Below are 15,615 nucleotides of genomic sequence, written 5' to 3' on the forward strand. Positions count from 1 at the left end.
CATGTGTGAATAGAGCAGGTCATGTTCCGGAGAATCCACGGCAAGCAAGTGGGTATGTTGATGACGTTTCTCTCTTTCTATCATGCGACTGGCTCAAAAACCGGAAGAATACAAACATCTGCTTCGTACTCTTTTCTGCGTGCCTGTATATTGCTTTCCACTCTTTCGTTGACATTGCAGATACATCCAAATACATGCTATTTTGAGTCCAATGATCGTTAAAGAGATAGTTAGCTATAGCTATACTGCCAAAACTTGTCTCTTACGATGATTAATAACGTTGGTTAGTAGTTTATTATCTGGTTAGTAGCTAGCTAAGCTGTAGCTAATAGTGACAGGTATAGTGAGAGAGGTGAACTGGTGACCTAACATTACATAGCGAACAACAAAAACTTACCTTCTTGTTATAATAAATGTATAATTAATTATAAATTATGTGTACCGGTAGCACCATTTGAATGGCTATGTGTGATATTTTATTTTTATAGGCTACCCAAAAGTACAATAGCTATGCTCCTCTGTGCCACATTATGTGCCCGTACCACCGAACTCGTGAATACTTTTCGTGAACTCGTCAATACTTTTCACTCATGAGAATGCAAGTGGCGTCTAACTGGAAAATACCACGAGGAAATCTGGATGTTTCTAAACTCGCACTGATTTCACGCAACAATGTAACATACTACAAATGTAATCATTAATGGTTGAATACTGGGTACTACACTGAAAAATAGCATGCAGTATATGTAGCAGAGCTGAAGTGATTAGCTCGTGTGAGTCCTGCGTAAAGCCTTAGGTAGCAGGTAGCAGGTAGCTGAGAGGTTGCAGCGGCTACGTCACTCCCCCGACTCCCCAAGACCTGGTTAAGTAGCGTTGTTGCCGACAGGCTAACGGCAATTTGCCTTTAGCTCAGCTGGCAATGACGCTGGCTGTAAGGGGTTGGCAGCGAGCAGTGAGAACCTCGGTTCAAAACTCACCCGCTGATCCACGCAACATCAAATTAAAACACAACGCAAGATACCACATGTTACATATACAGTAGATACTTGTGTAGTACGCAGTACACAGTGTGCAGTAGGCGGTTTCGAATACATCCACTGCAATTTCTGCAGCCTACTTTTTGCGTCATGTCCTGCCTCCTGCACGCTCTACCCAGGTGCCACCCCTCGCCTAAACTAAACGGAGTACTTCCAGTAGGTGAGAACGCGTCTGACATGGACAAGCTCCTGTTGTGTGCTACATGTGTGAAAGGGCAACGCCGGACAATGTCCGGACCTGATTCTCCGGACATTGTCCGAAGTTCATATGTGAAAATGGCTACAGATTATCATGGAGGAGGAAGAGCTATACATTCCACGAAGTGCTACAAATCGATTGTTTGGTGACACTTCAGATTTTTCAAGAGAGATGGACAATTTGACAAGACGCACGCAATTTGCAAAATATGCCATCCTGCTATAAAGTACAGCACGACTAACCAAAGAAATAAAATCAAACTGTCTGTACCTTATTGAATTGCATAGCATCATACTCTTTTGCATCGATTCGTATCGCGTTGAATCGCATTGTGTTGAATCAAATCGTGTCGAATCACACTGCAATGAGGGTGAATCATATCGTATCGCATTAGTAGTTGCTTCATATGTAGCCTATCTTTAATGTATCGGATTGTTGGCAATGCATCAACATGTGTATCGCGTCAGGCTCAGTGATGGAGATGCACATCCCTACTATCCATGTTTCAGCAATGAGTGCTAGATATTTTATGAGTGCTAGATACTAACTGCCCGAATGCTAGATACTTTCAGTTGTGATGGTAACTGCTACCTGCTATTTCGGATTGGACCAGCCGTGTCACTGCAGCTAAGATGACCCATTGAATATTTGTATATATGCTATATAATACTGGGGTTGGGGAAGAAAAAAAAAAAAAAAAACACCGGCCCTCCTGATGGCCAGTCCATGCCTGATTGGAGACAACTAAATGAGACTCATGGAGGTTATACTGACCTTATTGTGACAAACTGTCATTAGTGTAGGCTGTTGTAATGCATATGTCAGGTGTAAATAATCTAAGTACTTGTCAATATGTTTCATGGCTGCTGTAATGCGTAAATGGCGAATTCTATGTTGCTATGTTGCTATATTTTGTAACGTTAAATCGCTGATTCCTCAAAGCTAAAATTAGCTTGAATTTTTCCAATGTAGTGTTCTAATCGCACCAGTTTTAGCATACATGCTAAACGGCAAATCACACCGTTTGCCCATACACGCGAAAGGGTTCATCTGTAATTAGCTGAATATGATGAAAGGGCAACTGCTCACATTTTTTCATTTATTATTTTACAGAAACAGAGTGGAAGAGAAGAAATCAATAGAAATCCTACTGAAAGACAATCTACTTATTGCACAATCCACTCAATAAACTGTAAAAAGGCTTTTATTGGCTCTTTTTTTCTTACAATTCACACTGACTTTCCAGACTGATGGGTATGGGGGCAGAGAGGGCCACAATGACCTTCCAGACTGATGGGCCATTACCTTTGACAGTGGGGAGGGGACAGTTAACACCTACCTCATCAATATTCATTGTGTAGGCTACTGGCTTTGAAAAAAAAAATAGTGTCACTCCTAAGTTCTAACACTTTAGTAGTCAAACCACATGAAATTTCTGAATGCTTCAATCACCTATGTGTAGTCAACACCTATGTTTACAAAGTCCAGAGCGCAAAAGTCTTGGCCAGAAATGTTTATAATGTGTTTTTTTAGAATATCTCAGCACTTCTGAAAATGGGTTTTTGAAAAGTGTATGTTTATAGCCGATTTAAACAAAAATAGATTAATGACATTCTTACTGCTCTCATTATTGGTGCTGAGTTTGCGCTGAAGATAAGCATATGTAGCACTTTGGGATCAATGTTTTTTAGATAGGTGAAATATATAAAAATGTCAAAGCGTGTCAAGTCTCCTCAAAAGTGGCTGACAGGCCTCAGACTCCAGAGGGATAACAGCAAAACAAATCCTGAAAAGCAGGATTCACTTTTTATGGCAATGGAAAATAATTAAGATATCACACAATGCAGTCTGCAAATTCCCAACAACTTTCCAACTAGGAAGTTAAAAAAAGAGGCAGGCAACACTGGAAAACTATGGTCACTCAGATGGAATATAATTAGCAGAGATCTTTGCTAATGTTATCTCAAGTTATCGCCCATCAATCCCTTCTCATGAGAAGAAATAACTATAGAATGCAAAATGTCATGATACACAGTATATTTACTGACCAAACTACAGTAGCTAGCCAAGTCTGAAATGTCAACTGCCTGTGAGTCTTACATGTTTATTAACACCCAATGCAATCTGCTGTAAATAAACCCTGATGTATTTGCATTTATACTGTGACCTAGCTTTTAGCTGTCTATTTTCTGTTTTTTTTTACTTAACTTTTGTAAAGATATGTAATTTCTGTACATCTTTACTAGCTGACGGAAAAAAAATGATGAATGTAGAGTCTTATTCTTTTAAAAAATGTGGACAATATTGTGGACACTACTGTGTGGTGGATATCTCCACCCTTGCTATCCCCTCTAGGCTCAGGGGAATGATGAGGCTAAGGGGCAGCCTCTACTGTCTGGCAGCCTCTCACACATGAGGCTGGGACTCCACTTATTTTTTCTGGAAAGCGCAAGTCACTTCTCACCAAATGAGGTGCTAAATATTACAGCAGGGTAAAAGCTAATCCTCTCTCTAGTTATGGTCAACATTTCACCTTTGGTTCATTTTCGCCAGGTCACAACTTGAAAAGGAAAATAAAAAGAAATATATGTATACAATTTCTGGACTGATTATGTCCAAAAACACAATTTAAATGTGAGCAAAATGTAAGATAGCTGAACAAGCCACTTTTCAGACCTTCCATGCACTGACCCCTGTAGTTTACTAGACCTGGGAGCACCTGTGCACAGACAAGGCCACAGGCAAACTTGCTGAAGCACTGCTCTCCAGTAGTGGCCAAAGCAAAATCACCCTCAAAAAACAACACTAACAGGGTGAGAAGGGACTCATGCACAGGACTTCAAGAGTGATGGTTTCATTCTCCCATCTAATATTCAGACAAACACCTAAGGAAAATGCACTGAATAGCTGCCATTAAGTCTACAGGGCTATTTCTGACAACATTTACATTAGAATTGTACGTTATACTAATTAGAGCCCAACCGATATAGGAGTTTTAAGACCGATACCGATTTCAATATCTGATAATGATCCGATAATGATATATCGGCTGATACTTTTCTTTTTCCGGAAACATAACATAAACAAAGATGTTCCCGAACATTTGTTATGTGTAGTTGTTTAAGAGTCCTCACCAAGATAACATGACATAATGCAGTTTTAAAATAAACTTGTTTTATTGTCATAAATAGTACTTTGAACAAACGTACAACAAAATATATTAACGTTTTGATAAATAAGAGTCAAATGTATAAAAATACAAAAAAAAAGTTTTAAAAAAATATCATGCCATCTTAAACTAAGCAGTAAACTGATAGTGACCAAGAGTAAACGCTGCTGTTGAATGCATCTGATACTACATGACTGTCTGCAACGAGGACTTGTGATTTTGGGATTTCACACTACACGTTTGAAAGAGAAGCTAGATAATTTCGTTTGGCTACCAAGCCATGTTAGATACTTGTTCAGTGTCCCCTCTGGTTTAACCCTTTCACACATAACATTTTTTATGGTTGGTATGCGCATGGTTTGTTATGTTTTCATTAGTGTTATTAAGCTTCTCATAGTTTTCAGTTAGTATTTGCTAACGTTAAATTGCTGTTTCCTCAAAGCTAAAATCAGCTTGAATTTCTCCAATCTAGTGTTCTAATCGCACCAGTTTTAGCATACACGCTAAACGGCTAATCACACCAGTGTGACCGTACGCACGAAAGGGTTAATAATTTCCAATGCACCGACTGTAACTACAGACATGCAAGTTTCAGATACATTTACCATTGCTTCATTTAGACAGAATAAGTGCTCATTAACGTTAGTGGTCTTCTACTGATAAACATGGCATTAGATAGCTTTGTGGGTAACCTAATTTAGCAATGGACAGCGTTATACGCTGCTGTAAGCGATGTTACCAGAGAATTTTTAGAAGTGACGAGGGAGAAATGATAGGACTGTTGTTTGTTTACTCGCTAGAATTGCCACACTGTTTCATAAATAAACCTACAATCAAGTTTGTCAACTACCATAAGGTTAAGCATAATTTTGATGTTTGACTGACGGTACCGGCTTTCACATTACTGCAGCAAAACCAGGCATGGCTGACATGAACGTTGTCAGGCTTATTTAGGCTAAGAGGAGAAGTAATGGGGGATATTTATTATTATTTAATCATCAATTTACCATGAACACAGATGACTGAACACTCTGCCGTGGGCTACTCTGCACAACTCTGCTTGGGTCAGCTTATTGTTGTGAGTTGTGGCGTTCCAAACACATGTGTTGCCAACAGTGGAGTTGCAGTGTGCCCTCTGGTGGACAAACCACGCAACGACAACTCATAACACGGTTGAAGGATCCGTCTTCTGTCTCTCCATTTCTTTTTTAATTGTCATTTATCGGCCGTTATAAACGCAGATACCAATTTGTCTGCATTTAGCTCATATCGGCAAGCCGATTTATCGGTCGGGCTTTAATACTAATGACTGCAATATAGAAATTACACAGTCAGAGAGAATTACACATCTACAGTAAAGGCCAGTATGGTATTTTTTTTTAACCAAGCATACTGCAAAAACCCAGTATGACCTGAGAGCGGTAGACAGTGGTGAGTCTGACGTCCTCATTGAATAACGCATAGCTTGACAATGCTCATATCCCCTCCCTTTACCTCCACGTTCAGCTTGACGTGCCACTGTGAGTCACAGCATCGGCTGTGGGTGGGTTTACCCTCCACCTTTACCCTTTACGGTCCTGCATGAGCCTCCAGCACCAAACCCCCTATCGCCCCCTTCCCGCTGGCTTCTGCAAATGGACTGGAAGCCTGGTGACTGCAGGCGTCAGACAAGTTAACACCTGAAGACAAGCATCTTCCATGGATGTTATGCAAACTCAGGTCAACACATGGCCTGAAACCATCCCTACAACGAGCTCAAAAAACAGAATTACTAGTGACTTGTTTGTCCGACAAGCTCAGACAAGAGCAGCTGTCTGCATTACATGCGGAGCAGAGGGGGCTATTAGCTTTAGATGTGATGTGCCTGGTTTGCCCCACTTCTGCAAAAGAGGCTGGCTTGGCCAGCACAGTCACTCCATCAGTTACCCTCACAGCACGCCCAATCGGAGACCCCCTCCAGCCAGAGGGCTTCCAGGCAGGTCCGAACCTGTGACTGGTACCATATGGTGTCTGCAACCAGCATCAGTAAAGAGGCACGCCTCTGCAAATGGACCACGCCCCTGCAAGTGCATGCTCGCGGGTTGCCATGGCACTGTACTGAGTCAGCAGGTGATTCCCTCAAATAGGGCAAGGTTTAAAAAAAGGACATGGTGCATCTCCTGGAACACCTGTTCAGCTCTGCACTGGAACCACTAACCTACATAATATGTTTAGAAGAGGGGTAGGCTGGACCTTTCACACCAGAGACAGAGCAGAGAATCACAGCTCAGCTTTCTGTCTCCATTGTTCATTTCCAGGACCTAATGATCCACCTTAAATGTAGGGTATGTGGAAGGCTTCACGCTGGTAACTTAGTACAATAGTAGGCAATATTACCATCGCCACACCATAAAAGGTTTCACTTACAACACAAGGACATAACAAACAGCTTTGTTATGAAAGTCACAAGTTCCATTCAGAATGATGATTTGCTTTGTTTTTTTGTTGTTATTTTTTGAATTTGCAGTTCATGTAGATGAACTGCACCTGCTGCAAAAGGACATGTCAAGGCAGGAGAAATCTCTTTTCGGCACTTGAAATCTGTCCACTCACACTGTGCAGTCTGAGGCAGCGTCTGAGACATCAGGCAGAGCCTGCATCTGAGGCAGTGCCCCCCTCACCCTGTAGAGCCACAGTGCCAAACCAAGGGCATGATTAGACTTCTGTACTAACCAGCGTGCCGTGTCAGCTGCAACGCCATTTTCGGGGGTGGGGTGGGGGGGACTAGGGCTGCCAGATCAACACTGTGAAATGCTGCTCTTCCTTATGAGGCATTTCAGCTGTGCAGTGCTGAACTTGCAGATACTGGCTGACAAAGAGATTACCTTTTCCCCTCTCATAACTAGGGCTGGGTATTGGCACAGATGCTCCGATTCAATTCGATCCCGATTCGATTCGATTCCAATTCGATATCGATTCGGTAGGAATGAGATATGAAATACTACAGCCGCTTTCCATATTTGGAGAGATGTTTAAAAAGCTCTAAAGGGAACACAAATTTACAAATGCAGCGTCACTGGAAACAAATTGTGAAAACCACTAAAGAAAAGGCCAAATGCTTGTACAGTCATGCGCCGTTTAACATCCATTCAGACAATGTCCGTTCGCATATATGTCCATAGTCCCATAAGGTTATAATAAAGTTTAAAAATCCCGATCGCAGAACAGGATGTAGCAGACGTAATCGGACATAGTGAAGGCAACACTTCCCGCACGCAACACGTGTATCTCATGTCTCATCGAAATGAAGCGATTGTGCTGCCAGGCATATAATGGTACAGTACATAGTATACCATATAAGACATATGTCTTGAGTCATAATAAACGCCTATGCTAATGTCTTATGTAGCCTACGTACTGTACTGTACTTTCTATCGTTGTTTTAATGTGAACTTTGCATACTTACAATTACAAAGTTTACCGTATAACAGTGTATGCTTCAACTTGTAAGCAGCAGCATCCAAGCCCGTGCCTATTCCATATAAGTTTGCTAAGTATAGTGTTGGCACAACGTCCAAATCACATAACGTCCTATTTCACAGATCGTGGATGTTAAGCGACACATGGCTGTATACCAAAATGTTTTTATTTGAGGAACACATGGGTATAGTTCCTTAAAAACAAAACCAATGTGTATCATTGCCTATATTAATGACACGAAGCAGCAATGCATTTGCATTAGTTAGCTCAGAGAAAGCTGATTTGTAAGGTAGCTACAATGACTGACAAAATGTAGCTGACTCCCAGTTGCAATGCTGCAATTGTGAACAACGTTTTCTTGCTAGCCTAATATGAACAACTAGCTAGCTAGCTACCTAGCAAACAAACATGAACAACAACCTTTCTCTTGAGTTGCGCTAAATTACACTTCATTTGTGAGCAAGTGTTGCTGTTCAGTTTAGCTAGCTAGCTAGTTAGGTAGCTAGGTAGTGGCTGTGCACTGTATTAAAGTTAAAGCTAAAAAGCTGTGACTGCAGTGCAAATATATATGAATATGTATACCAGGCATCTCCACGATTTCAGACACCCTTCTCCACGCATCATTTTTTAATTTATATCTCTGTACGTATCAAGAGACAAATTGTAGAGTATGGGGAAACCCGACACTGCCACGATAAGCTTCTCCTCCACGTTTGACTGGAACCAGAATGTTGGATCATTTGTTTCAGCAACGTGTGTCACGCTGCCATGTCGCATCGCTCAGTATTTGTATAAAACAGACTTCGAGTCTAGTCTATTTTAACCCCACCTAGTTACAAAGCCAAAGGGCGCTTGTCTCTTGTCGCTGTAAATCGCCAACTCTTATTGAAAATGACTGGCAGCTGGTCGCTTTGTCTCTCTCCTGTGTTGTCCGTGTGACCATAGGGTTAGCCATGGTGAACACTGAAAGGTCGCAGAGCGCGACATCTAATGAGGGGGGACTAGTAATTGCCTTTAATACGACAGTTAGGCTATGTCAGAGCCCGTCTATTTAATTCTCTGGCTATGTTTAACCATTTCGAAAATGAACCTAGAAAACCAGAAAAAATGCATATTAGCCTAAAGATCGATCCATATAACAATTAATCGAAAAAAACGATATTTTTGGACACCCCTATCTATAACCCTAGTGTGAAGTCATTCATACTAACATTTAAACTTGCTGTGATTGAGGGAAGCAGCCTGTATTTTAGACAAACATCTAAATGGCCTTTCAGACCGGCTCCTTATCTTGCAGAACTGACAAGTTGTTCTGAGGGAGCAAATGCTAAGAAAGGGCTGGGGGAAAAATAACATTAAGGGCTTGTTATTTGTGTTTCTTTGAAAAAAACTGTATTGTGATGGCTTGTTTATCATGTTAACAATGGCATAACAGAAAAAAATGTTTGATCTGGACTTTCTCTATGCTACGCAAAAAACAAACTTCAGCTGCCATCATCTGCCATTTGCAACAATAGCCCCTTTCAGACATGCACTGCAACCCTGAACTTATCTAGACATTACCTGGAAGAGCTGTATGTCAGAACGCAAATGTTCAAATCAGTAGGACCGGACATTAAACGGACTTTACCCCACCAGTTCCCTAGTACAAAGTTCATGCAATGTCCGACTGAGTCCATGTGTGTATAGAGCAGGTCATTGACCGGAGAACTCACAGCGAGTGAGTGGGCGTGTTGATGACGTTTCTATCATGCAACTGGTGCGAAACTGGAAGAAAACAAACATCTGCTTCGTACTCTTTTCTGCTTGCCTGTATATTGCTTTCCACTCTTTCGTTGATATTGTGGATATGTCCAAATACCACGGCTCGACAATGCAAGTGTTTCACTCGCATTTGTGACTAGAAATAAATCAGTGGCGGTGGGCGAGTTGGAAACAGGGGAAAATGATTATGCTCACGAAACATTGCAGATTGTCTGTAGTTTGTGTGCTATTACGAAAACTACAGCATGAGATTGTTTAATTAGCAAGGATGGCAATTTGAATAAATAAGTGGCAAGTAATCCCAAAGCTTTCTCTGAAATTTTTCACATTATAGCTTTATTGTGTTACATTATTCAAATTACCAAACGGAGCTAGATTTAGTTAAATCGATTTAAATTACTGAGAAAGAACTTCTTGGTTAGGTTTAGTGCAATGAACAATAATGTTTAGAACACAGACCTCACAAAAGCTGTGACGTGCTGTAAGCATTTACCGTAACTTAAATCAATAAAAGCCACCCTTGTTAATTAAACAATCTCACATTGTAGCTTTCGCAAGCACACAAACTACAGACAATCTGTGGCATTTTGTGGATTCATTTATTCTAATTATGCCATTGGTGTTGATTATTCAGTGAATTATTTGTTTTATTGTTAATCAAGGATGATAAAGGGGAACAGGTTGAAAGTAATGATAGATTTAAAGGTAGTGTTCGGGCTTCCCCTGTTTCCAGCTCACCCGCTGCCACTGATCTATTTCTAGTCGCAAATGGGTCAAGCTGTCATCACTTTAATGGTACAAAAAGACAACAATAGTTCAGCATTGTTAATTAATTGTTAATTGTTGCATCAAAAATGAATCCATTGTTTTCATTCCAGTGTCAGTTCAATTGATTTTCTTAAAAATATCGTGGAAGAATCGAACCATGAACATTGTATCGTGAATCAAAACGAACTGTGAGATGAGTGTATCGTTACATCCCTAGTGTGTAATGTACTTGACTAGTAAAATATAGGACAAATAAAAATGCATGTTTGTCACCAGAACACTCTCTCCAAAACAACTAGCAGTTAGTTTAACTGCTCTAGATTGATCTTTATCTATTATTTAAGATTTTGTTAATGCACATGTCTGTGAATCATATGTTTTTATTGTATGTATTTACTATTTACTAAATACTATTTACTTTGTGAATGTTCAGTTCAGTTTTTTTTTTTTTACCATTTTGGAATCAAAAAGGGGAATTGATAAGGATCGGAACCCATAAGCAGAATCGGAATCGGAATCGATCAAATTCAAACAATACCCGACCCTACTCTTTAACACAAATTCATATCCAAGAGTGCATGCTGGGACACACATATGGGCACAAAGCATCAACACTCCCAATGCCTCACACTACATATGTGGTTCACTGACTAACAAACTTAAAACACTAAAGTATTGGAATTTAACAGTTCTAATATTAAAGTCACACCTCTGTAAATCACACTTGAAGCAGCTGGTTGACAAAGCCAGGCTGCAGACAAGCCCCCCCCCCCCCCCCCCCCCCCAAAGTGACTGTTCTTGTCAAAGACCCTGTGCAATGCTTATTGCAGCTTCCTCAGCACCTCTACAAAAAGCTTGTATTTCTTCTCCAGGCCTTTCATTCTAGTGTGCAAGAAAAATCAAATAAAAGGGAAAATGCAGCATGAGGATTGTCTGGTCATGCAGCACATGGTCCAGCCTGGATGACTGGATGGTGTAGTGGGGAAGTCAGCTTACTGACTGCTACACTGTCAGGGGTATGGAGTCATTGTGCTGCAGTGCAGGAGCAAGCACCTCCACTAATTATTAAATTATTGAGCTGAGCCAAGTGTAGATCAATTAGGCAAACCCAGCCACATGTGTTAAATATCTCGACTGAAATAAATGAATGTGTTAAGGCCATACTTTCCTCTGTTCTGCCCCTGTGACCCCCATCCCATTACGTCCCAGTGCTCCACAGAGTGACACACCTCACTAGGCTATGAGGGTCACTTCACTGCAATGTGTCAAACACCATCTCTATGCTGCCCCGCTGCCTATACATGTGGCAGACTTGTCTTTTCAAATACTGCAAAGTGGTTTCTCGATATACTTTATACTCGGCTTTTGCTTTAAGTATGTGCTCGTTTCGTTACTTCACATAATTTGTGTACAATGCAGACGGGAACGCCGCTATTGCCCACTAGCCGCAGTACTGAATGGTCTCCAAATATAGCAGCGTACACGCCCACAGCGGATATTCCTTCTAAAATATGTAGACACGATCGCACTCTGCCCCGGAGAAAGCGCTAGGATAGAAGGGCTGGCAAATCAATCCTGAATCATATTGCACTGCCCGTGATCATGAAACAAGACTACACATCATACAGTAGCTATGCAGGTGTTGGAATGACTCAGTCGCAGCCTCTGAGATATTAAAAACGACACTCATTTCGTTGTTGCACATCGCAGAGTGCTCTTCCGCTTTGTGGCCCTTGGCTAATTCCCGTCGCAAATCAGGCACAGAGCCGAGCCATAGCTCCGTCCTCAGCAGCTAGCTCACTACTTCTGTGACTAGCCAGCAATATATCATGTCTTGCTAGTCCTGTGACTATCTAGCTAGCGTGCTTCCAATGCCACCAATAGAATACAATGTTAGAAACGTGTACTGAGCGGGGCCGTTCGACATGAAGTAAGAGATACGTTGCTCGGTGCTAAGTGGATAGATAGCTAAATAGCTACCTAGCTAACATTAGTTATGCCAGCAACGGCAGCCTTCATATCCAGTCGCAGCATTGCTAGCTTGCTATCATTCGTTTATGCACAAGACGTTTCGATTCGAGATTATTCTATTCTGTTCGATCGGAATAACCCAAAGAAGAGCAGACACATGCCATTTGTAGCAAGCTAGATACTGACATCCGAGTTTGTCAGCTGCTAGCTAACCGAACTACCTATATCATTATCTTAAAGACACATACACCCAGTGACATTGCTAGGCTAGCTGGCTCGGTCGTTAACGGTTGGACCAACCGTTTTCTCCTATTACTAACTAAACAGTCAAGTGTATTTGCCAGCTAGATCTAACATCGACAATGGTACAGCGTCTGTCGTTGTTTTTTTTCCTCTATGTAAAGTCGGTTTAATAATTTTTCAGTGGTTAATTAACAGGCCTCCTCCCGTCCTGGCAACGCCTGCCTCTTACCCGCTAAGATTGCTGCTGACAGGATAAAAAAGGCCGTGCTTTCAGTTGACCAGTTATGACACGAGGTTGCAAGTCTTCTAATGTAGAAATACTTGTATCTCTCTAACGTGCTAATACAGCAGTTAAGATAGCTAGGTTACCTGTTTGTCAATGTACGGTAACTAGCTACCTATGATAGCTAAATGTTTTTGAGAGAGCTACCTGGCTGGCTGCGTCTTGGTCACCATTAGGGCGCATCAGTTCCTGAACACGGTGCAGCAATGACTAGCATTATAGCTGCATAGCAGTTAAACAAGCTTACTAGTTATACTATCAAGAAGGGCCTGTGTTAGTTAGCCAGCGAGCTAAACATCTTCAAGCATGATATACCACATTAACATCCCTGTATGAAATTAAATGGCACTTCAGATTGCAATATCTCAGTGAAAGATGATGAATTCAGCAGACCGTTGACGAATGCATTTTGCCGTCAGGCAGAATTCAAGGTTGCGCTAATTTGGGGCAACATACAATCGGTAAAATGATCTGAAATGATACTTACTGCTGACTTTCATGCTACCGAACGCCGAAGGCTGCGGCACAGGTTTGCAGCTTTCAGCAAAGGAAGTGGTTCTAGGCCGACCCGACATATTCCTGTTCCAAATCCTTTCCTCGTCTCCGTCTCTCGCTTAAGGCTATTCTTCGCGGTGCTCGTTTTGCGTATTTCGGGCAAAGACTGTAATTGTAGCTACAATCAGTAGTGTCAACGAATAAAAAACAGACCAATAACTCCACCGTCCGCCCGTTCCTTCCCAAATTGTTTTTACAGCTAAGTAGCGCTAACTACTATGTCTCCTATGCACCGATATTGTCTTTTCTCTCAAATCATCCTTTTCGAGATCCAGCTATCTTCTTCCTCTTCTTCTTCGTCACTTGTCAAAGACCTTCAACGGAGGAACGTCTGTAGCAAAATGTCTCATGAAAATGTCCTTTTCCTAGTTTGTTCTATTTTTAAAACCACTTACTTAGCTAACGTTAGCTATGTTTAAGTCTTACATCGGTTTCAATCTAATACATGATCTATAACAAGAAAAGACTAATATGGTTCCTAATATTAATTCCGTTCCCTAATACAGCTAGAACAATGTAATTATTCTTCATATAACGTTACTTAGGTAGGGAGTCAATGTTCCGACAGCACCAGCCATGGCGGCTCCCTTACTCAACCTGACCAACGATTCAAATGAAAATTTTCTGATTTCCCGATTTCAAATCAAATATTTTACACAGAGGTCCCAACTCGTCCGTCCCCATAAACACGGAAGTAATAAGCTCCCTGTAGTCGGACGGTGAGACGTTTTACTACCTTATGTACCTCTTTCCGCAGGAAACAACAATCTAACACCACTCCAGAAATTCTGAATTTCTTTTTTTATTCCTTCTCCGTCTGTCTCTGCTCGTACTCTTTGTCACTCTAACTATAAAACGTCATTTACGTAAACTACGAACAAATGTCGTCCTGGTTCATCAGTTTAGCTACTATCTACGCCAAGTTACTGCAATAAGAATCGGAAACTGTGCACGCGCTTGCAGGCGTGAGGAGTTTGTGTCAGCCAATCCAAAGCGAATCCCTTTGAGATGGGCGGAGGGTCTGTGAGCCTGTAGGCCAATGGGCTTGTGGTTCCCCAATCATACATTCCGAAAATTGCCGAATGCTGACCCTGGTGACATGAAATACGACAACGAACGAAGGGCAGGCGGAAAGACGGAAAACAACCAATGAACTGACTGTTCAGTGACCAATCATAGTGTGCAGGACCCCTAAAATGAACCAATCAAGGTCCACCCGTGCACTAGTTGCGTCCGACTGGCCAGAAATCGCAGTTGCTAGTCGGTGGCTGTAAACTGTCCAATGACGAGTCGCCCTGCATTGCTGTTTTATTGGTATTTTCTGCTTTAGGCCTGTTTTCAAGAGACTGCTAAAACGAAAAAGTTGTGTGATTTGCTTTCAGTTTCTTATTCCCATTTATATGTGGTGCTTAATCAGTTCATGTTCAGAGAGCTAGGCTAGGCATGTTTATGCTGTATAAAATATAAGTGTTTTTATAATGCATTTTTGTTATATTTACCCACACACAATATTAAGATGGAATCAGTGGAATCACTATTAGTGTCAGGCACAGTATTGACTGAGTATCCTAAATGTTGCACCAATGTATGCACATGATAAGGCCATAGCCTCCCACATTAAGTCACAGACAGCTCCATTATGGAAGGGATGTGGAAATCTTTCTGAGTTCCCTTTAGCCACAGTTTTAACCAGCAACATTGTTCATGGGATATAAAGCATAGTATTAGCTTCACATCTCCAGCACAATCATCATGCAATAGCACTAAGGTTGCCACCCGTCCGGTTTTAACCCGGACACTCCGGTTTCCAGGCTATATGTCCGGGTGTCCAGTTATGATTGTCATTTGTCCGGTTTTTGCAAAGTTCTCTCTGGGGAGAAAAACAAGCAATAAAATCATGTGGTCGGGTCATTGACATTAAGTGTGTTATTGCATAGGGGTGTCCAGTTTTGGCTTGTTGAAAAGGTGGCAAACCTATATGGCACAGTTAGTGTGTATGTGCAGTTTCAAGGTAGTGTGCAAACCTCAGGCTCCTAAGCATTCTACTGACTGTCATTGTTATACCATGCAATATTATCCTCCTTCTGTGTGAGGTTGAGGATGACCCTTCTCCAAACAACCGGGAACTGTGACTTTTAATGCAGGTCATCTGAGTGTTAAATGGAGA

General features: G+C 41.5%; 1 protein-coding gene across 2 annotated transcripts in view; it reads right to left on the reverse strand.

Moving 5' to 3' along the window:
- Positions 1 to 14,332, reverse strand: part of gsk3ba (glycogen synthase kinase 3 beta, genome duplicate a) — a 76,257-nt gene extending 61,925 nt beyond the window's left edge. The window contains exon 1 of one of the 2 annotated variants that reach the window (XM_036544818.1): positions 13,381 to 14,332. In XM_036544818.1, the coding sequence (XP_036400711.1) occupies positions 13,381 to 13,468 (88 nt within the window). In that variant the 5' untranslated portion in view covers positions 13,469 to 14,332. The remainder of the gene's footprint in view (positions 1 to 13,380) is intronic. The other variant, XM_036544819.1, reaches the window with a different exon arrangement.
- Between the last annotated feature and the right edge of the window lie 1,283 nt (positions 14,333 to 15,615).

The sequence above is a fragment of the Megalops cyprinoides genome, chromosome 14 (genome assembly GCF_013368585.1).
Source record: "Megalops cyprinoides isolate fMegCyp1 chromosome 14, fMegCyp1.pri, whole genome shotgun sequence".
NCBI classification, from domain to species: Eukaryota; Metazoa; Chordata; class Actinopteri; order Elopiformes; family Megalopidae; genus Megalops; species Megalops cyprinoides.